Here is a 23,693-nt window from a genome sequence, read left to right as displayed (position 1 = left end):
AATCGTGGAAACAATAGATAACAGTTTTACTCAGTCAATCACGCATGCTTAGTTTATTCAGAGTTACACCGAAATAGATAGACGGGCGTTTCAATAAAAGGATTTAATGAACAGTCTTGTATCTCGTGTAAGAGATATGAGCTATTACAATCATTAGACAGTAAGCAAGATATAATACGCACAGCGTAAGCAGTAAGAAGAAATAATACTGCAATAGCATTGTCTTTTAGCTATGACATATATTCATATAGACATACATAAATAACACAGGCTAAAAAGTGAATACTCGTCTGATGCTTCTAAATAGTTCTACCCCAGTGTACCTAACCTATGTGTACTACAAGGTAAGAAGTAGGTGCTCTTTTCTATAGTATGGTATATACTAAGTTTATATGCCAAGAATCCCTCTAGGTTCTAGTCAGCTCCATACCTTAGAATGAGAGAGGTGGGAATCTCTTTCTGAATCTCAAACTCCAACACCCCGCAAAGGTAGTCTGATCACTGGAAGCTGGATTCTCTGCGAGCAGGGATGACAGTGTCTGGTCAGTGCGTCAGGCGGTGACTCGAATTCCTTCCGAACTTGCCGTGGCGAGCCGTATCAAGCTGAGCCGTGGTTTGCCATGGTAAGGGAAGGTATATTTATACCTGGAAGGTACTTAGGAATGCTAGCATTGACGTAAAGTCGGGCAGAGGAAGACATCATGAATGAACCCCTAAGGCAGAGGTCTTCAAACTTTTGTACGTTGAGCCCCCCCAGCTGAATTTTTTTAGATGTTGGGCCCCCCCACCACCTGACAGAAATTTCTGGAATCGACCGCCACGCGCATATTCCGGGCATATCCAGCAAATAATGTTCAATACAATAAGAGTGTTTAGTAAACTGCATGTTTGTGAGTGGGTGTGGTGAAATGACAGAGGCTTATTACACAGCTCAAAACACCACTTTTCAAGATAAAATGTGCGCAGATATTTTTTAATAGGATGCTTTGTTTTACACATGACATAGATTGATAATAACACCCTCAACATAAATGTGACAAGGTGTGCCTGTTTTTCAGAGACGGTTAATCTGTGGATGGATTTTAGCTACTGCCATCCTCAGATTGTGCTCCACATCCAATCTTGAACGGTACTTAGTATTTAACACCACAAGTGCTGAGAACCCAATCTCACATAAATAGGACGAGCTGAAAGGCAAGAGAGTTTTGATAGCAGTTTCTCCCAAAGCTGAATATTCTGCAGACATTTTCAGTCAAGACAGGGACTGTAAGGGAGACAGTGTTAGATTTTTCGAGCACTCCCTAGCTCAGAGCTGGTACACGAGAAACAAATCTTCTCTAGAAATCATTAACAAAAGGTTTAAGGCAGCATTATAATGGGATAATTCCCCACCAACCAGTTATGGGTCCGAAGACAGTTGAAAGTCCACAGAGAGGGCGTTGAACGAACACCTAATTGAGAATTCCTTAGTGGTACGATAAGTTGCTTGCCTGAAGCAGTGGGAGTTTAGGACACGTCGGGCTCATGTTTAAAAAAAAATAGAACTAATAATAAATTAATGATGTTGTCTATTTTACTTCAGAGTAATGTTGTCTGACAGACTTTGTGATGGCATGGACATGTTAGAAATGTTGGGGTGCCCTGGGCCAAAACTATTTTGGGGGCCACTGTTCAGTACAGCTTTGAGTTTAAATGATTTACTTTCAGCTCTGCCATACCCTATTTAGTCAGGCTAGTAACGGTGCACAGGCGCTGTAGTCGAAATTCTACAAGCGTTTACATCTAATATTCAGAGATAGTGATGTGTTTTCACTGTTGTAACAAAGCAGCAGCCCACTAATTTTACAGTGAATAATATCTGTGATATCCTCCAATTTCTCATATGTGAGGACTCGCTTGGAGCTAACTTGTTTATGGTTAACTTTTTTATGGTTGTTGCATGAAACAAACAAACACATTTCTCTGTAAATAGTAATAGACTCCCTCACATCAATCACATTAAAAAGAGATTAAACAAAACGGGTATTTGCAAGAATCTGTTTAGGAATTATTCCAGGCCATCAAGGCAAAAACAGAACTGTCTCTATCAAGGAGCCCCTCAAGGCTGGATTGCAGTGCATTTAGATGTCTCCTTTTGTAATTTAGGACGAAAACCTTGATGGGGCAGGACATGCCCATACTTGTGTACAGGGGTGAGTGAGGTGACCATATGAATTTGGGTGCGCATGTTGGTGCAGAGTGGGACAAATGAATGTATGGTTAGTGGTGGGCTTATTTGAGTGAGATTGCAGATTGAACAGTGATGGGGACAGTTGAGTGAAGTGTCACGAGTGCAGGTTGAGTCGTGGGCTCGTGTGACTGCAGGGTGAGGTACAGGGTGAACAGCGCAAGTGCATTGTGAGAGCAGAGTGATCATTGTGAGTGGAGGGTAAATGGGTCAATGGTGTGAGTGCATGGTGATCAGTGTGAGTGCAGGGTGAGCGGGTGAATGGTGTGAGTGCATAGTGATCCGTGTGAGCGCATTGTGATCGCCGTGAGTGCAGAGTGATCACTGTGAGTGGATGGTTAGTGGGTGAATGGTGTGAGTGCATGGTGATCAGTGTGAGTGCAGGGTGAGCGGGTGAATGGTGTGAGTGCATGGTGATCAGTGTGAGTGGAGGGTAAGTGGGTGAATGGTGCGAGTGTATCGGATCAGTGTGAGTGCAGGATGAGGGTGAAGGGCAAGAATGAGGAGTGAGTTGTCTGAATGCAAGGTGCAATCCCGGACACTTGAAGTAACTCAGCACGTTATTGACCGCAGCATAGGGTTTCAAATGTGTTAAACTATTGCTCTTATGGCAGTAACCATGGATCAGGGTGGAGGAAAGAAATAGTGTGCAGATCCCTCAACAAACTTCCAGTCTTGTGTTTAGGGTAGCCAGCTCATTATTTTGATGTCACGGATGGTATAAAAATAAGCAGTCACTTAAAGCCGTATTTACAGCACTTGTCTGTGCATACTTTGAACAGCCAATATAAATAGAAAGAACTTTTAATTGTTTTCTAGAGCTGCCTGAATGATCCATGACTGGTAATAAAAGGGAACAAAAACAGAAAAGTCACATTACAAATGAATACATACTACTTTATTTATAACCATATTTAGTGTCAAGACAAGCAATTTGCAGGCTGTTTAAACAACACATGGCTGTCTGGCATTTTGCGCGCCTGCCTATGTAATTTTAAAAGAAACTTTCAGGGACGTTTTAAGGATTTTGAGGGCCCTGGGCCAAATGTATTTTGGGGGCCCCTGTTCGGACCAGCTTTGATTTTATGATCCAGTCTCAGCTCTTTCATGCCTTCTTTGATCAAATACTAAATGTGTGTACATATGATATTCAGGGATAGTGATGTGCGTTTTCAGTATGTAACACAACAGCACTTCACTAATATTACTGCAAATGAGCTCGGTCACATCCTCCCATTTCTCATATGCGAGGTCCTGTATTGATCTAAAATAACTTTTTATATTGATGTTACATGACGCATAAACAACTTTTGGCTGCAAAATTTCTGTAATAGACTCTTACACATTAAAAATGAATGATAGAAAAACGCTATTTACAACATTGTGTTTAAAAAAAATTCAAGGTCATAAGGGCAAGACTGTAGAACAGAGCTGGCTCTTTCAGCACCCCCCTTCCCCTCACCCGCTTTAAAAGGCTGGGGCCCTGGGCCAGAGCTCACCTTGTCCAGTCCTTAAAACATCCCTGGAAACTTTGTCTCCTTTCTGGGAAGAGCGAACTCTCCCAGGAGGGGATTAATTCATAGACCTGAAATGCTTCAGCTGCAGTGGGAGGCAAGGGGTCTCCTCTGCTATGATATGGAATGTGAAGGAACAGACTGTCTGTTCCTTTGCTTTCAGTTTTAGCAGAGGAGACATCCTGCCTCCCACTGCAGCTGAAGCGTTTCAGCTCTATGAATTAACCCCCCTGGGAGAGTTAGCAAGACAAAAGCCTGGGATCGTAAGGTAAGATTAGAAAGGAGTGCGCGCCCCCCCCTGAGATGGCGTCGCGCCCCACAGATTGAAGATCTCTGCCCTAAGGAATAGTAGTTCATGCATAATAGAGGAGTTCTTGGACAAATCAATAATCCTAGCTCGGGAAAGTCCCGATGGCTTAAGGGTCTGGTTTCTAAGAACTCGATGTAACTTTGGGATAGACGGATGTAGGTGACCATGCCTGTATTTGGATAGCATGGCTAATGCCTAAATAAGGACTGGGATTCTATGCCTAAATAAGGGCAATGCGAATTGTGCCTATATAAGGACATGATTCAGGGAAACCCATGTACGGGCATCTAAATCGAAACACAACACTGCTTGTAAACTTTGCACATATTCAACTGCACAACAAGAATTAACTAAAATCGCAACAGCTATTTTTAGTATAAGCCTTCGGTTTAGCTTTTGCTAAGTCTAGCAGCTAATTGTTTTGGCTGATTAGTAAGCAATGGTTACTATCCTAATTCAGCCTTGACTTGTAGATGATGGATTTAAAAAAACAGAAATTAAATAGGTTAGTTTACAATTGGAGTCAATGGTTGTGACTTGTCACTTTCTTCCAAATGTTAGGTCACCTCCAAATCCCGTATGGTAATGATGAAATGATGGCAGTTCAGTGACCATTTCTATTAGTGCGCAACACTACAGATTCTGCTATTTGATCTGGACAGTCTTGTCTCTCATATAATCACAACTCTACTGTGTTTGACTCTTATCTGTCTACCACAGTTACTGAAAATGGTCAATAAACAAACACCTTATCACAGATCATATAGTGATTACTGCTATTCATAATATACAGGTCAATGCCTGTGTTGCTATTAAACTGAAAAGCTCATGTACCTCCATTTTACCTTGAGAATGGATGACCTCTTTGGTAAATCCAAAGTCATAAACTTAGGATAAATGTGCAGTTTAAACTTTGCGGCCAAATTAGTTGCGTATATTTTCTGCAGCAACTGGGGTATTCAAAGCACTAAGTCGTACCTCACATGTTTTCATGTCTTTAGCCAGCTTGTAGCCTCTCTTTCCATCACAATAGCAAGCATAACTTCCAGGTGTGTTCACACATGTTTGATCACAGATGTTTTCAGCACATTCATCTTTGTCTTAAGAGAGAAAACAAACACAGGTTAAGATTTCATCTCTGCATTCACAAATATAGCATCATGTTGCACTGAACAGTGACATATGAAAGGGAGCACACATTTTGTTAGCCTAGTAAGTCACAGTAGAACTCTGTTGGCGTACAAACTTGTAAGATCCCAAACCTGAATGGAAACATGTCTGCTTAATATTTTAGTACTTGCATGCTGAAACCCTCAACATGGGTATTAAATGCACTACTTTGAGGCTCTCGGACACCAGGGATGCAATCCCACTGTGCTTTCAATGTATGAATCCAAGGCTCCTGGTGATGCACAGTCATCACCATTTATTTGTGCTTAATAATATGCTAATTTGCAACATGTCTAACCATATCTTACATGTGTACACACATTATTTAACATTTAGATTTGGTGAAACAAGTGATTTATATGTTTTCTATTAATTATAGTTAGGGAATGTGCATCTTAAAATTTACATGAGTCAGCATGTGCCTAGGCACTTGACTCCATATTGAAAATAAAAGTGTTGTATTTCTGCTTGCTGTGCATAACTCTTTTTGTTTCGGGCACATTCTCAGCTTTTTCATTAAATGTATTATTTTTTCTTAGCTTACTGTGTGAAGGTCATGTTTGTTGCAATTAATTATTTCCATGATGATACATATTACCTGCAGGGGATGGGAGGCAGAGGAGGTGAACAGGGAAAAGACTGATTTGCATATGGCTGGGTCTAAACAGGGGTGGCGTAGTTAGCAAAAGAACGATGGATTTAACTCAGATCTCTTGACTGGAGGTGAATGTTTGGCCATCATTTGTTGCAGCATCATTTTTTGCCCTAAGTGGGATGGTTAAGCCAAGACTTGAGTCCCTTGCTCGCTGTGCCAATGGATTCAAGCTAGCTTGGCTGATGAGGGGTGTTGCTCCGGAACCGGTCCTAAGATGGTTGTTTCCAGCCAAGGGAGGACCCGGCTTGGCAGTTCCGGCCTGAATGTTTCCATGAGGAACAGGGTCAAGACTGATTTGCATATGGCTGGGTCCAAACTGGGGTGGTGTGGTGAGCAAAAGAACGATGCACTTATCCCAGATCTCTTTACTGGCGGTGAATGTTTGATTCATTCAGCATTCCGTCCATCATTGGTAGCTGCAACACGAAGGAGACTTCATAGCACTTGTGCAGGATGGGAGGCAGATGAGTTTAATACTACTTTGTGAGGGATCATGAATGCTGTGGTGATGGAAGAATCTGGCACTATATTATCAGTGAGAAGGAGGCAGATGCCAAGTCCAGCGGGAACACTGAATTATGATTGGTTCCTATTGCAACTGGAACTGTGGAAAATGCATCTCCTCTTGAATTTGAGGATTCAATTGTGTGTTTTGGTTTTAGTCAGAGACCTGCCCTGTCCAAATCTGGGAGATGTATCTTCTCAGGAATTTGATGATTTGCAGGCAGGAATCCTCTCCCTTTTTTTTTCTCTTGAGACTGAATGATCCTTATATTTTTACTCATAGACTTACTATCTAAGGAAAGTACCTTTCTCCTTTTCCTGACTGGAACCTTCATTCGGTTCTACTCTTGATGCTGTATTTGCTGAGTCAAGTCAAGTCAAGTCATAAAATTTGTATAGCGCACTACGTACCCAGAGGGTTTCAAGGCGCTTAGGAAGGGGAGGAGGATTATTTGTCAAATATCCACGTTTTAAGCTGCTTTCTGAACGCTAGGTGGTTCTGGGTGAGGCGAAGGTAGGCGGGGAGTGAGTTCCATGTTTTAGCAGCCAGGTATGCAAAGGATCTGCCTCCCATGGTGGTCTTGTTGATGCGAGGTATAGTGGCGAGGGCTTGGCTGGAAGATCGTAGTTGGCGGGAGGGGGTGTAGAAGGACAGTCGAGAGTTGAGGCAATCTGGTCCGATGACGTAGAGTGATTTGTGTGCGTGGGTAAGCAGTCGGAAGGTGATCCTCTTATTGACGGGTAGCCAGTGGAGGTCTTTAAGGTGATCAGAGATGTGTTCGTTGCGAGGGATGTCTAATATGAGCCTGGCTGATGCGTTTTGGATTCGTTGGAGTTTCTTCTGGAGCTTTGCGGTAGTACCCGCGTAGAGGGTGTTTCCGTAGTCCAGTCGGCTCGTGACTAGAGCGTGGGTAACTGTTTTCCTTGTTTCGAGGGGGATCCAGCGAAATGTTTTTCTGAGCATGCGAAGAATGTTGAAGCAGGAAGAGGATACGGCGCTGACTTGTCTGTTCATTGAGAGTGAAGAATCCAGGATGACGCCTAGGTTCCGTGCGTGGTCTGTCGGGATGGGTGCTTTTCCGAGGGCTTCAGGCCACCAGGAATCGTCCCATGCAGAGGGGGATGTACCTAAGATGAGGACTTCAGTTTTGTCTGAGTTCAGTTTCAGACGGCTTTGTTTCATCCATTCGGCAACTTCTTTCATTCCTTCGTGTAGGTTAGTTGTGGCGGTGCTAGGGTCATTGGTGAGAGAAAGGATTAGTTGAGTGTCGTCCGCGTAGGAGATGATGTTGAGGTTGTGTCGGCGTGCGATGGCCGCGAGGGGGCTCATGTATACGTTGAAGAGGGTGGGACTGAGTGAGGATCCTTGAGGGACGCCGCAGATGACTTCAGAGGCCTCGGACTTGAATGGAGGAAGGCGGACTCTCTGGGTTCTTCCGGTGAGGAACGAGGTGATCCATTCAAGTGCTTTTCCTTGGATTCCGATGTTATTGAGGCGTTGTAGAAGGGTGCTGTGGCAGACTGTATCGAATGCTGCAGAGAGGTCGAGGAGGATGAGGGCGACTGTGTCTCCGTTGTCCAGTAGAGTTCGAATGTCGTCTGTTGCTGCGATGAGGGCGGTCTCAGTGCTGTGTTTGGCTCGGAAGCCGGACTGTGAGGAGTCGAGGGATTTGTTGGCTTCGAGGAAAGCGGCGAGCTGGTTGTTGACGGCTTTCTCGATGACTTTGGCCGGGAATGGAAGAAGCGAGATGGGGCGGTAATTTTTGAGTTCGGTGGGGTCCGCTGTTGGTTTTTTCAGAAGGGCAGTGAGTTCGGCGTGTTTCCAGTCTTCTGGGAAGGTAGCGGAGTTGAAGGAGCAGTTGATGACGTCTCGGAGGTGCGGTGCTATGACGGAGTCTGCTTTGTTGAAGATGTGGTGAGGGCATGGGTCTGTGGGGGATCCTGAGTGGATGGAATTCATCAGGCGGATGGTGTCCTCAGTGGAGATTGGGTTCCAAGCGTTAAGGGTGTTCACGGGGGGAAGGTGGTCAGCAGATGGTAGGGTGGGTTGGTTTCCGGGTTGGTTGTCAAAGCTGTTGTGGATGTCTGCAATCTTGTTGTGGAAAAAAGAGGCTAGGGAGTCGCAGAGGGTTTGAGAGGGGGTGATGTCCTTGGAGTTGGCCGAGGGATTGGAAAATTCCTTGACGATGTTGAAAAGTTCCTTGCTGTTGTGGGCGTTGTTGTCAAGTCGATCCTTGAAAGCTGTTTTCTTGGCTTTTCGGATCAGTTGGTGGTGGGTGCGGGTGGCGCTTTTGAAGGCGTCCTTGGTGCTGGTGGTTGGGTCTTTTTTCCAGGCCTTTTCAAGGGAGCGGCAGAGTTTCTTGGACTTCTTGAGATCATCGTTGAACCATGAGGCTTTCTTGCTGCCAGGTTTGCTTTGACGTTTTTTCAGTGGAGCTAAGGTGTCGGCGGTGTTGGATAACCATAGGGTGAGGTTGGCGGCGGCTTCGTTGGCGTTAGAAGAGAGGGCTGGGGAGTTTCGAAGGAGCGATGCGGAGATTTGGTCCGTGGTGATTTTGTTCCAGTTTCTTTGCAGGGTAGGTTGGGAGTGGATGATGGGTTTCGGCTTGTTGTAGATGAAGTGAACGCAGCTGTGGTCGGTCCAGAGGAGATCCGTAGTGTGGCAGAAGGAGATATGATTGCTGGATGTGAAGATGGGGTCGAGTGTGTGACCTGCGATGTGGGTGGGGGAAGTGACTAGTTGTTTAAGTCCGAGGTTGGCGAGGTTGTCCACGAGGGTGGAGGTGTTGTGGTCGTTGGTCTTTTCAAGGTGAAAGTTGAGGTCTCCCAGAAGGATGTAATCTTTGGAGGGGAGCGCGTGTGGGGTGATGAAGTCCGTGATGTCTTCACTGAATTTTGCGCGGGGTCCTGGTGGTCTGTAGAGGAGAGTGCCTCTGAGTGTTGTTTTGGGGTCGATGTGGATCTGGAAGTGCAGATGTTCGGAGTTGGCGAGATTGACGTCAGAGCTGGTTGAGATGCGGATAGATTTCTTGTGGACGATGGCGATTCCTCCTCCTGTGTGGCTGGTACGGTCTTTGCGGGTGATCTTATAGTCTTCAGGGATGGCAATGGTGATGTCTGGTGCGGAGGAAGCATTCATCCATGTTTCCGTAAGGAAGGCGATGTCCGGGGAAATGGTGTCTAGTAGATTCCATAGGTCAATGGCATGCCTATGGACCGATCGGGTGTTGAGAAGGATGCATTCTAGGTGGTTGGGGTCGGGAATCTGTGGTGTGGACGTAGCAGAGATGTTGTCGGTGCCGCTGAATTTGCAGGAGTAGCAGGAGAAAGGTCCATGAGTGTGTCCAGGAGCGGCTTGGACGCAGTTGGGGGCGCGACCGGGGTTGAGGGCTAGGAGGGTGGCGGCATCGTAGGTGATGCGGGAGGGCAGCGCAGCGCGAGGGGCAGGGGGTCTGGCGCTGGGCGCGGTCCAGGCGCGGACGGGCGTAGACGGGCTTACCTTTGGCGCACCTTCGGCGCGGGTTGGGCGCGGGCGCTGCGCGTGGGCGCTGCGCGCGGGAACTACTGTCATATATGGATAGCGGAGGGGGAGGGGCGAGGGCGGCTCAGCTGGGAGGCGTGGCGGGCTCAGGGGAACACAACAACAGCAGGATCAAAATGGAGGGGAGGTCAGAGCAGGGCGCCGGGGGAAATCACACACAACAATGCAATCAAAGCAATGTAAGCGCTGTGGGATAATAGCGCTATGAAATTACGAAGCTTACTAAAAATGGAGCTATGCAGATATCACAACTTGGTTACAATGCAGCAATACGATACCACGCTGTGAGGAGCAGCGAGGGGAGCGATCACTCAAGGCGGAAGCAGCGAGTGAATCACAGCGCTGCGAGGTTTGGGGAATGCTTTTGGGTGCTTGTGGGAGGGCGGCTCAGCTGGGAGGCGTGGCGGGCTCAGGGGAACACAACAACAGCAGGATCAAAATGGAGGGGAGGTCAGAGCAGGGCGCCGGGGGAAATCACACACAACAATGCAATCAAAGCAATGTAAGCGCTGTGGGATAATAGCGCTATGAAATTACGAAGCTTACTAAAAATGGAGCTATGCAGATATCACAACTTGGTTACAATGCAGCAATACGATACCACGCTGTGAGGAGCAGCGAGGGGAGCGATCACTCAAGGCGGAAGCAGCGAGTGAATCACAGCGCTGCGAGGTTTGGGGAATGCTTTTGGGTGCTTGTGGGAGGGCGGCTCAGCTGGGAGGCGTGGCGGGCTCAGGGGAACACAACAACAGCAGGATCAAAATGAAGGGGAGGTCAGAGCAGGGCGCCGGGGGAAATCACACACAACAATGCAATCAAAGCAATGTAAGCGCTGTGGGATAATAGCGCTATGAAATTACGAAGCTTACTAAAAATGGAGCTATGCAGATATCACAACTTGGTTACAATGCAGCAATACGATACCACGCTGTGAGGAGCAGCGAGGGGAGCGATCACTCAAGGCGGAAGCAGCGAGTGAATCACCTGCAACCTGAAACCAGCTGCTTTAAATTTTTCTGACTTACCAACAACTTTAGGTTAGTGCGTCGTGTGATTGGTTTTTTGCTCCTTTGAATGTAGATTTCACGGGTAGTAGCATCCCCATATTTAGTTTTCTGCGTCACATTTGCTGAGAGAATAAGAACTACTCTTTGGTTTTCTTTTCTTTTATTTGAAATCATGTGCAAGAGAAGAAAGACAGCCACGGTGTTTGCCGGTTTCTTATGTTGTGAAGGAAATGCCGTAATGTAAGGGGAAGTGACAGCGGAGAGTCGTGAAAGGGTTGACTCACTATTCCCAGGACTAGGGTTCGAGGCTGCCGTCTGCAAGTGACGGTAATGACAAAACGGTCTAAATGCCTGGCGATAATTAAACTCGGAGAAGAGAGTCCGGGGTTAAAGTTACAATAGGATAAAGGCGAGTAGCCGTGAAGGTGTCAAAAAGGCTCGGCAATTGTAATGCATCCAACAAAAGAAGAGGAATGGACTCGGCACAATGAGTCCGAGCTTGTGGTCGAACCAAGAAGGCATACAATATATAGAAAAACGGGTGCTGTGAGGGTGGAGACATAATCTCAGGGCCAAGGACATATTTAGGTAAGGGGTGAAAAGCGAGATTAATAAGACATGAAACATGGCAGATAAAATTCGGCCAACAGACAGTCTGAGGTTGTGGTGGCATTATTATAGAATGAAGCTGGGGGTGAAGAGCGAGATCTTTGAGACAGATAAGTAGCAGGTCAATATTCAATCAAACATACAGAGACTGAAAAAGCTCGTGCTGCCAACATTAGAGACCTACTAACGACTACAGCAGACTCTGAACTGGTTCGTTCCACCCACAGGTTTAAAAAATTACGCAGTTCACACAATGTTTTTAAATGGGCCTGCAATCTTGTAACAGCAGTGTTTCTATATTTGGAACAGTTTTATGTTTTTTAACTCCAATATAAAGGTTCCTTTTAATTTTGTACTAATTTTTAATAGTTTTATCTAATTTAACCTCTTTTGATGTCAAATCATTGTATGTTTGATATCAACATACAATGTCCTGAATGCAACAGGTTTAATAAAAAATTACTTACTTACAGTACGAGGTTGTATTAGAGACATTATAGATTAGGAGTGTAAAACGCGATTTTAGAAACAAATACACAGTAGGTTAGCATTCAACTCATATGTTTATGGGCACAGTTCAGTGTCCTAGTATTTGCTGGTAACTGCAGGTGGAAACTCTGTTGGTGATTGACCAATGTATGTCTAGGACTGGACAGTGTGGAGTTGATTCATTTGTATAGCCAGTAGTGCATTTCTGCATCTTTGTTGAGCCCGGCATTCACAGTGTCCATGCGTAGGATGATTTCACTCTTTCCTTCGCATGTGGAGCTCTCGGTTACCACCTCTAGGGTTCTGCTTTACAAGTTCAAGGCCAAAGAATTTGAAGGTTTTGTCTTGTTAATGTTGCGATAGTGCTCTAAGATTCTGGTTTTCAGTGGTCTGATGGTACTGCCTATATATAGTTTATTGCAGGGGCAGATGATGATGTAGATGACATAGTTCGAGTTGCAGTTAATCCACTCCTTGATCTTCACAGTTTGTTTACCCGGCACAGTAAATTCTTTCTGTTTGTTAATACCTAGTTTATAGGCGCTACAGTTGTGACATGTATAAAAACCTTGGGGTTTTGACAAGAAATGTGTTTCTGGTTGTTTTCTTATGTCAATGAATTCCGATCAACAGAGTTTTTGTATCAGATTTCACGTTCTCCTGAAGCCCATTTGTAGGAAGTTTTGAATCTGGTCTTTAATGGTCAAATTGTTTGTCAGTAAATACCAGTGTTTTTGGAGAGTTTTTCGTATATGGAAATGACCATTATGGTAGTCTGTAAGGAAGCAAATGGTATTCGACCTCTGGGTATCATTTCTCACAGTTTTCGTTTGTAGGAGTTCCTGACGTGGTATCTTTGCACATTCTGATGCAGCCACTTCCAGATGTGTACGTTTGTAACCTCTTTGTTCCAATCTGTGAGTTAAGTCAGGTGCTTTTTAGGTCTCGCCTGGCGTAGGCTGCGCAAATATGCGCAGTCTCGCTGGCGAGATTTAATGAGTTAGGGTAGATTTCACTAGCGGGGTTTAAGCCCCACCCCTCTTTTCCATTGGCTGACGTCACCGTTTATGCTAAACGGTGGCCAGCCATTGGAAAAGAACTTCCAGTGACGTACAGTTTTCTCTTTTAGAGCCGTCCCAGCTTGGCTTACGTTTGTGGTAAAAGCTTTCTTATCTTTATGGGGCCATGTGTTTCAAACATATGGCCCCATAAAGACAAGAAAGCTTTCGCAAAGGACGAAAGTGAAAGCGGACCATGCCTTAGCAGCTCAGCCAGGCGTGGCGAGACTCCACCCCCTCTGCCATCGCCATTCCCGCACACGCGGTACAATAGAGCCGCATCCAGGGAGCGCGCGCCGCATGCAGGACAGGATGCGACATCCCTCACTAACATGACCAGGTACTGTTTTACTTTATAAGTTAATGCGGGTGCCCACCCCGCTTATGTGATTCCTAGCGGGTGCCCACCCCGCATGCTAACTTTATTTCTACACCGAGGGAGCCTACCCCTCATTTGCCGCCCGAGAGTGCCGCTGCTGCCCAGCCGTGGCCGCCTGGAAGTTAGGCAAGTCTGCCTGCGACGTGGGCAGGGCCTGCGACTGGGCCGGCAGAAGCCAGAAGCAGCGCGAGCATTGTGGCAAAGGAGTTAGCCTGGAGCCTCGAGTGCTCCCTATCTTAAGTCCCGGTCCCGAGATGGGGGACCGGGTGAAGCGTGGTGCCGCCTCCAGAAAGAATAGTCCCACGGTGGCGGGAGCCAAGGGTGGCCAGAGGGCGCTGCTAGGCTCCCTAGACTCCGAGGGAGAGCTGGGCCCCAACCATTCCTGCCCCACGGCGGCTCCGGAGAGCCCAGTGCACCAGCCGGCAGGGAGTGCTGCATGCTTGCCTCGTCTCCGCTCGGCTGGGGGGTGTCTGCGTGCACTTCTGGGTGGGAGAGGGGTGCCTGCTTGCATTCTCTACCTCTGTACACTGCTAGGGGTGTGCGCCTGCATGCATGCCTCGTCTCCGCTGTGCTGGGGTGTTCCTGCGTGCTGTACCTCTGTGGACTGCTGAGGTGTGAGTCTGTATGCATGCCTCGTCTAAGCTCTGCTCGGGTGGAGTGAGGGTGTTCTGTGTGTCGTACCTCTGTGCACTGCTGGGGTGTGCCTGCTTGCATTCTCTACCTCTGTGCACTGCTGGGGGTGCCTGCCTTCTTTACCTCTATGCACTGCTGGGGGCGTGTGCCTGCATGCTCTACCTCTGTGCTCTACTGCTGGAGTGTGCCTGCCTGTTCTACCTCTGTGCACTATTGCTGTGGGGGAAGGGGGGTGCCTGCTTGCTGTACCCCTGTGTACTGCTGGGAGTGTGTCTGCCTGCTCTACCTCTGTTCAGTGCTGGGGGTGTGCCTTCCTGCATTCTGTACCTCTGTGCACTCGTGGCGGGGGGTGGCCCGTTCTACCTCTGTGCACTGCTGGGGGTGTGCATCTGCGCGCTGTGCCCCTGTGCACTGATGGAGGTGTGCGCCTGACTGCACTACCTCTGTGAACTGCCAGAGTTGCGTGCCTGCATGCACTACTGATGTGCGCTGCTGGGGTGTCTGCTTGCTTGTCTGACCTGCCGCTGTGAACTGCTGGGGTGTGTGTCTGCCTGCTCTATCGCTGTGAACTGCTGGGGATGTGTGCCTATCTGTTCTTTCTCTGTGAAATGATGGGCGTGAACCTGCCTGCTCCACCTGCCTGCTGTATCTCCGTGGTGAATTGCGGAAATGAGTGACCCAACTGTTCTACCTGTGCGACCCGCTGGGAGGTGTGTTTGCCTGTTCTATCTCTGAACTGCTAGGAGGTCTGCCTAACTGCTCTATCGCTGAACTGCTGGGAAATGTGCCTGCCTGCTCTTGTCTCTGAACTAATTGCCTGCCTCCCTGTCTGTTTATCTCTACTACCTACTGGGATGCGTGTCTGCCTGTTCTGTCTCTGAAGTGCTCTGTTTCTTAACTGCTAGACTCGGTGACTGGCTGCTTTGTCCACTACAAACTGCTATGATGCGTGCCACTCTGCCCTGTCTCTGTTAACTGTTATGATGTGTGCCTGCCTGCGCTATCACTACAAATGTCTGGGATGTGTGCCACCCTCCCCTCTCTCTGTGAACTGCTGGGATGTTTGTCTGCCTGCTCTCATGGCATGTGCCCCTCTGGTTCCCTTCTTAGGTACCGGCAGCTTTTTTGTGCACGCATTAATCACTTTTAACTTAATATTTTGTGTAGCGCTTCATTCTGCATGTGAAGCACGTCAGAGCATACAGCGCTCTAGTTTCAGGAAACAGACTTCTCTCTTTTTTGTTCTAATAGTGTTCTTAAACTGCGCCATGTTTGCTAACAAGCATTGAAAATGCAATAGGTCTCGCCTTTGATTAAGTTAAAGCCATTTGCTTTGCTAATGGTATTCTATAGCAAAGCAAATGGCTTTAACTTAATCAAAGGCGAGACCTGTTACATTTTTAATGCTTGTTCTTTATATACGTCCATGCTACTGCAATTTTGTCTCATTCTCCGAAATTTCCCCTTGGGGATATTCTTGATTGTTGTTTGTGGGTGGCAGCTGTCTGCTCTCAAGATTGAATTGGCTGCTGTGGGTTTGTGGAAAGCCTTGGAATGTATTTGCCTTCTTGTGCATAGATGTTTATGTCCAGAAAATCGATTTCTGCAGTCGAGAAATGGGAGGTGGTTTTAATGTTCCATCGGTTCTCATTGATTTTGTTAAGGAAAATCTGCAAACTCTCCTGAGTGCCCTGCCAGATGCACAGGATATCGTCTATAAAGTGTCCCCAATACAGTATTTTGGAGGTGTATTCAGAGAAAGCTTCATCCCACAGCCAGAATCTTTTTTCTTCTCCCATAAATATACATGCATACGGTGGGGCGAATTTAGCTCCCATGGCGCTGCCTTGTAGTTGTAAAAAGTATTCCGAGTTAAATGAGAACAGGTTGTTGGTTAAGCAAAAGTATAGCATTTCAAGAAGCATTTGATTGAATTCAAAGAAGTGAGCTGGTTTGGTGGAAAGTGCCTTTCTTACTGCATTTATGCCGTCTTCATGTTTGATGGAGGTGCAGAGACTTACCACGTCAATTGTCGTGAGTATGCAGTCTGGTGTCCATGGTATATTATCCAGTTTGACCAAAATGTCTTTAGTGTCCTTTATGAAGGAGGGCAGGTCTTTCATGTAGGGTTGCAAATGGAACTCAATACATTCATATAGTTTGGAGCATGTGGAGTTAACCCCTGCTATGATGGGTCTACCTGGTGGTGGGTGACTGTTTTTATGGATTTTTGGTAGTAGATATAGTGTGGCCATCGTGGGGTGTTCGATGTATAGATTGTTGCGTTCGATGTATAGATTGTTGCGTTCTTCCAATGTCAGAAGATTACTGTGATACCAGTTGTCCAGATTCTTTTTCAGTTCTGTAAGGATTTGTCCGGTGGGATTTGTGTCCAGTTTTATGTAGCAGTTTTGATCACTCAGTTGTTTCTTCGCTTCTGCAATCTAGTCATCTGGATGCATTATGACAATGTTGCCCTCTTTGTCTGCTTCCTTTATGATTGTGTTCTGACTTTGTTCGAGTTCCTTCAGTGCCCATTGCTCTGGATTACTCAGGTTTCTTGGAAGAAAACGTCTTGTTTTTTGGTATTTTTGGAATTCTCTGGACAAGTCATTGCAGACAGCTGTGTGAAACAGGTTGATAGTGTTACCTGGTGGTAATTGTGGGCAAAATATGGATTGTGTCTTGGCACCTGTGTCAATGGTGTAGTTTGTGGCAAACCATAATTCCTCGGCCACCATGGTAGGCATTGTTGGGTCTGTCTCAGGGTCCTCAGATAGAGTCATAATCAGATTAATGTTTTCTAGATCTTGGACTGATAGGTCCGTGGTGATGGCCGGTCTGGATTCTCTCTGGTCTGGTGACTTATCATGAAAAAACGATGTAAGTTTAAGTTTCCGTGTGAACTTAAATAGGTCAATCATAGTCTTGGTCAAATCCCAGAAGGCAGTCGGGCAAAAGCTCAAACCTTTGTTTAGTAGCATTGCTTGGTGCTGTGTGTGGGGGGTGTCCGAGATGTTAATCGTTAGGTTGTTTGATATTTGGGGTCCATCTCCTGTTTTCTTCTTGCTCGGGTCATAACCCCCACGGCTCAGTTTGGTGTTGCGATATTTGTGGTGTTTTCCGGTCGGGTTCTTGTATCTGTCGTGGTTTAATTTAAAAAACCCAGGCGGTGTCTCAGGACCTCCTCTAAAAAAATCAACTTCCACTCTCGTTGCTGTAGCTGTAACTTCATTGCCCGGTGACTCAGCCTCCGAGCTTGAGACTGAGTCAGATACGTTTCTTGTAGGTTCCCCTGCTCCTCCTCGAGTGATATTATCGTAGTGTTTGGCAAATGTATATACTCTGCTTAGTTGGTAGTCAACCTGGTCTCGCCGTAATTTTCTATTCTTCCGTTGTATCAGGTCTTCTTCGTACTCATCAATTACTCGGTTCAAGAGTTCGTAGTTCCTTGTGGTGATGTCTCCCCAGTTGGAGTCCTCTATTTTCTTGGTGAGGTTGTCCACTTATGTTTTGAATTTGTTGTGTTCCTCCTCGGCTATATCTATGAGCTGTCTTATCATATTGTTAGATGCTTCCCTCAGATTTTCTTCCCATTTGGCAATACATCCGGGACTAGTGGTTTCCACTGGAGGAAAGATGAGGATCCGCAGTCCTCTTGGAATTTTCTCTGCCTCCAAATATTTCTTGAGGCTTGCGGCTTCCCACCATTTGGTGGTCTCCTTTTTCACAGCTTTTTCAAGTGCTTGGAAAATTGACTTGGCTGATAGCGGATTTGGTTTATTGTGCTGTTGGGGTCATCTTTGGTTGGAAAAAACTTTCTCTATCCTTTAATTTCAATGTTCTCTCCAATCTTTGCAGGTTGCCATGGACCTCCTGTCCAATGTCTTCTTATAGTATCTTCTCAAACTTGGACGGTTGATCAATCAACTTTGAGTTCTGATCATTCAGTCATAATATTATAGGGTCTTTTTTGATGTGATATTGACCTGGTATCTTGTAATGGGCAAATGGTTAAGTTGGTGGATGTTACCAGGGTTCACTGACAATAGGTCATGACCCGATCATGGGTTGTGGCAAAAACCAAAACGGTGGTTTCACCCAGATACCACCTGGAAGCAAGTAGTACGTCGTGTAATTGGTTTTTTGCTCCTTTGAATGTCGATTTCAGGGTTAGTCTTAACAAAACATGTTACCACTGTCACCATAAATAAGCTTTTCAACTTTTTAAAGTAGATTTTTATTTTCCACTAAGTGCGTACAATATACAAATACTGCGTTTCATATTCTTACATCAAGACCTTTTGATTCTGTGCACCTGTTGCTAAAACAAAGACAGGATTGTTTTGGAAAACTTAACAATAATCAAATAACAAATAAACACAATATCATATACTTTGACAGTATTCACATAAAAGACAACAACGATTCTGTATAATGGATACAAAAAATTTCCTTATACTTTTTTAGACAACTATGTGTAGAATGTTGTACATATAGGGAAAGTCCTACGTTGTTCACATAAAGTTCCAGGGACTCCTATTCTTCTGGTCCTCACAAGGTGATAATCTATTAGAGCGCCAAGGGGAGGTAGCCTACAGGCATTAGGAAACCGAGTTTGCGACACTATTTTGAATTCTTTGCAAGTATTGTCGAAGACTTGACGTCGTGCTGTTTCCTTGATTCTTTAAGGCTTGCCTCAAAGAACCAACGCGTTTCGACCTTCTACGTGGCACTTATTATCGAAGGTCTTCATCAGGGTGGACAAGTATTATACGGAGGACTGGAGGTATCACAGGCGTATTTGAAGATGTAAGGTTCTTGATTCTTGTATCTCCAAGCGGAAATCTTTTAAACTAGCTCAGCCGGAGTGCAAGCACTCGTGTTCTGTAGCGGCTCAATTGCGTAGGAGCTGGCCTTACACAAATTAATTGCGTTACGGCTCGGGATTTTGTTCTGGGGCGATGGGTCGTGCAGTATGCTTCAACAGCTCAACCCCAACTCAATTCCTCGCATGGTGTGTACTCACATTCGCACAGGAAATGAACTCAGGGTTAGTAGCATCCCCACATTTAGTTTTCTGTGTCGCATTTGCTGAGAGAATAAGAGCTACTCTTTGGTTTTCTTTTCTTTGAAATCATGAGCAGGAGAAGAAAGACAGCCGTGGTGTTTGCCGGTTTCTTATGTTGTGATGGAAATGCCGTAACATAAGGGGAAGTGACGGCGGAGAGTCGTGAAAGGGTTGACTCACTAATCCCAGGACTAGGGTTCGAGGATGCCGTCTGCAAGTAATGGCTGAGAATAGAAATAGGATGTCCCCACTCAAACTGCAGAGCTGGCAGAAAGAAATCCGGTATCAAGAACAATATAATTGAGAAAGGAGTAAGGAAAGTGACTCAAGAAAGAATATCTGCCTAATTGCAAATGAACCATCCCACAACGCAGAGACAAGTCAGGAAACTCTTAGTAATGATGAGTTACTGTCTTCAGTGGGTTCCTGACTTTTACCTAGTGGCCAAGGCTTACACCTAGGCTTACACGCAAAGGTGCCACAGCGCCTCAAGATCCTCACAGGTAAAGCAGCCACGCTTGACAAATGCTGATTGATTGATTGATGCATCAGATCTGATATCATGGGACAATGATTGCGAAAAAGCCTTCAACAATTTGAGGGAGGATCGTTATGGTTTATCCTCTCACAGATAATGCCCCCCATTCTGTCAAGATCCTAATGACACATATTCAAACTCAACATGTGACCAACACTCGACTTACCATGTATGAAGTGATTATCCTTTCTGCTGAGAACATCACTCTGTAGAGGTGCAGGAGTCTCAATCCTGCTATATTGTTGCCTTTGTCTGTGGTTACTGAAGTTGACGATAGGTTTGAACATGACTGCCAAGATGTTACCGAATTGTTTACCAAGCCAAGACCCAATATTCGAGATGTCCCTCTGGAAGAACCTGATTATATATTATATGAGGACAGCCCTTGCTTAAGAGATTATTTTGAAAGCAGCTTATACTATTTGCACCTTGAAGGATGTAGCGGAAGACTTCTGTTTATGTAATGTAACCTCTGCATAGGTGGCCCCACTGATCCCTCTTACTAGAGCTTGCTGTGTTTCTGACAATTCAGGAATCACCATATATACCGATAGCCAGTACAGTTTTGACGTGGTCACGATTTCAGCCAGCTATGGTCCCAGAGGGGTTTCATCACCTCGTCTGGCTTCCCTCACATGAATTGGCATTATGTTATGGGACTTCTTGATGGATTGTAGATATTTTACAATGGATGAAGGTCCCATTGTAAAGTGTGCAGCACGCAAGAGTGGAAATGGAGGTGAAATAGGCAGATATTGTGCTCTCAAGTCTTGGCAAAAACCAAAGGAAATGAAGGTGTCATGCCCCGTGATCCGGATCGACAGACGATCCAGTATATAAGGACCCTAGACGCGTACGAACGCGCTTAGCGTTCTAGCTTGGTGCCCTGGTTTCCGTCTTTGTCTAGGTTGCCTGACTTCCGGAGGGAACTTCCTGTTTCCGCTGTCGCGTTACAGAGCCTTGAGCCTTCGCGGGTTCTGCCCGTGTGTTCCGCGTCTTGGTAAAGACGCCTGATAGTTTATGTTCGCGAGCCCTTTAACATTCGGGCGGCTCGCTTCTGCTGTGAAAGCATTTTGATTCCCGCCAAGAGTGGCGGAGTTGCGAGTGAGTGCAAACTCTATCCCTTCCCCGGGGCTGCTACGTCGTGGGGGGGTACTCACTCCTGGGTGGCGGTTGTATGTATGTTTCGTTTGTATCCCACTTACCTTGTCCTCCAATCCCCTCTCCGAAGTTAAGGGTGCCAGAGCTCCTTTTACAAGCTCATTCACTCTCTCGTTGCCCTGAATCGTTGTTTCCTTCTCCGCTGAATATTGCGCCCTAGTAGCGCCTGATCCTCAGCTGAGACCACATACTTTCTACCCCACACCGTACCTGTTCAGCCCTTTCCCTACTTCTCAACAGTGGTGCTGGTTTCCCCTGAGACAGAAGATTGAATCATCCATAGGGGACGCTAGCGTGGACCACGTTACAGAGACCAGTGTTCTTGTGAAGCACGGTAACAGCGCAGTGCGCTACTCATTTCTCTTGCACTTATGAACACAGTATAGGGTGGGTGTCTATAATTGGTATTGTTTTGTCTTTTCCTCTAGGAATTAACCTATACCTAAATAGTCTATCGTTGTTACCTACCATGTGGAAATAGAGGGAAGCAGATGTATAGTACCATAGTGAGTAATAGACCGATAAGAAATTGTATGCATAATTTGATGTTGCAGGAAGACCATTCACTGAATTGTTTACTTTATGTGGTGTAGGAATTCTTGGCCTGCTTGTTCCACGCCTGCCCCGTCCTGAGTCCCATACACTCCCAGTGGAGGTGACACCTTCTTATACAAAAGCAAGACCCCAGTGGTAGGTGGGTTTGGTATATGTTTAAAGTTTTGAAGTGCATAAGGTGATGCGTAAAAGTGAGTAGGATTTTCTATTGCAGCACTCCAAGAAGAACTACGTCCTTGGTTCCAACACGGCCACACCACTGAAGTCACACCCTCCTTCCCTTGTTTTGTTACCCTGTTTTCCCCTGGCGTGTCATCCGGTTCTCTAGTGTTTGATAGAGACGGAAGGCCGTAGGGGAAGACGGAGACTTACTCTTCTGATTCCTGACGCTCCTGCAGAAGATTCTGAGAACCATTACAGAACGCTAAGCCCAACAGTGTGTTCTGCCCGAGCGTCATGGACTTGGGAACAGTAACGTTGGCAGATGTAGCCAACATGATAGGCAATTTGCAGGTCGAAACTCAGGCCTTGGCTGCCCGAGTAGATACCTTGCAGGGTCAACAGAGAGTGGCCTCTGCGGGAGAGAGAAGCACCGTCCAACAACCGGTGATCCAAGTCACTACTCCCCAGTCTATTCCTCTAGCTCCGCCCGAGCGCTTTGCAGGAGACGCGGCTAGATGTGCCGCTTTCCTTAGTCAATGCCAGTTGCACTTTTCGTGCAAGGCGAACTGTTTTCCCACGGATCAATCCAGGGTAGCCTTTGCCATATCCTATTTGAGTGGGTCCGCAGCGGATTGGGCTATACCCTTGGTAGATAGAGACGACCCTTTACTGTATAATTACGGAGCCTTTCGGAGGGAATTTCGTAAACTATTTGATCGACACATGTACACCCATGCGGCTGATACAGAGCTGTTGGCCTTGAAGCAGGGCAGTCATGATTTGGTTCAGTACATAACTTCATTCCGGAGACTAGTGGTAGAGGCCAATTGGCCAGAAGAAAAGCGTGGCACACTATTCTACCGAGGTTTGCGGGATGACATAAAGGACGCATTATCCCAAATAGTCGATTTACCCGGCTCTTGTTCTGACCTTATTGATTTAGTAGTCCAAATTGATCACAGGCTAAGAGAGCGAAAACACGAAAGGGGAAAAGGGGAACCCCGATATGTCTTTTCCAAGGAGAAAAAGAGTGATCTACCCAAGTCGGTGGATGAGAGTGAGCCTATGCAAATAGGCATGGTGCGGGGCCCTTTGACACCCGAAGAGAGGCAAAGAAGACGAGCAGAGAAACTCTGCATGTATTGTGGTAAAGCCGGTCATTTCGTAAGAGCCTGCCCGGTCAAGCCAAGTACCGTAAACCGACAGGGAAACTAGAGAGTCCGGGGTCTTCCGAGGCCAGGCTTCCGGGCAGTACAGGTTATACGGTCTCCCCCGTTGATCAAGACATGGCTTCTACCTCACACTTTTATGTCACCGCGTATGTCGCACTTGAGCATCATGGCCTGCATGTACGAATCATGATTGATTCTGGGGCTTCAGGGAATTATATGGATGTCGATTGGGCTAAAACTAATCTAATACCATGCAAAAAGAAAAACGTCACCAATAGGGTTACCACTATTGATGGCAGGCCTCTTAGCTCAGGGCCTGTGACACATCAAACAGAACAGCTACACATGAGTATTGAACCCCACCATCAGGAAGACCTGTCCTTTGATCTAATCCATTCCCCGCATATTCCTGTTTTATTAGGAATCCCGTGGTTAAAGCTCCACAATCCCATCATTGATTGGGAGAATTCCACTCTGGAGTTTCGACCTTCCCAAAGGCAAGAGACGGTGATAGCAGGCACTCTGGGAAATATTGCTTCGGAGACCTCGGAACAGTCGCCTGAGTTACCTACCTGCTACGACGATCTGAAAGCAGTATTCGACCCCCGAGAGGCAGAAACTCTACCCCCTCATAGAGCTTATGACTGCCGTATAGACTTGGAGGCGGGAGCTAGAATCCCGTGCAGTCGAGTATACTCTCTAACGGAAAAAGAAAATGTCTATCTAAGACAGTACCTGGATGACATGCTGGAAAAAGGGTTCATCAGATCCTCGCGTTCTCCAGCCTCTTCTTCATTGTTTTTCATTCCCAAGCGGGAGGGGGGTTTGAGATGCTGCATTGATTACCGACGGCTTAATCAAGTCACCATTAAGAATCGCTACCCGTTGCCCCTCATTGCCTCCCTCCTTGACAAGGTACGGGGCGCACAGTACTTCAC

General features: G+C 46.3%; 1 protein-coding gene across 1 annotated transcript in view; it reads right to left on the bottom strand.

Annotated features, from left to right (window-relative positions):
* PROS1 (protein S) overlaps positions 1-23,693 on the bottom strand; it is a 308,818-nt gene that overhangs the window by 144,312 nt on the left and 140,813 nt on the right. Inside the window, exon 8 of the mRNA XM_085622337.1 lies at positions 5,030-5,151. Within this exon, the coding sequence (XP_085478463.1) occupies positions 5,030-5,151 (122 nt within the window). The remainder of the gene's footprint in view (positions 1-5,029; positions 5,152-23,693) is intronic.

The sequence above is a fragment of the Triturus cristatus genome, chromosome 8, assembly GCF_964204655.1.
Source record: "Triturus cristatus chromosome 8, aTriCri1.1, whole genome shotgun sequence".
Taxonomy (NCBI): domain Eukaryota; kingdom Metazoa; phylum Chordata; class Amphibia; order Caudata; family Salamandridae; genus Triturus; species Triturus cristatus.
This window is presented reverse-complemented; position numbering and strand designations above follow the sequence as displayed.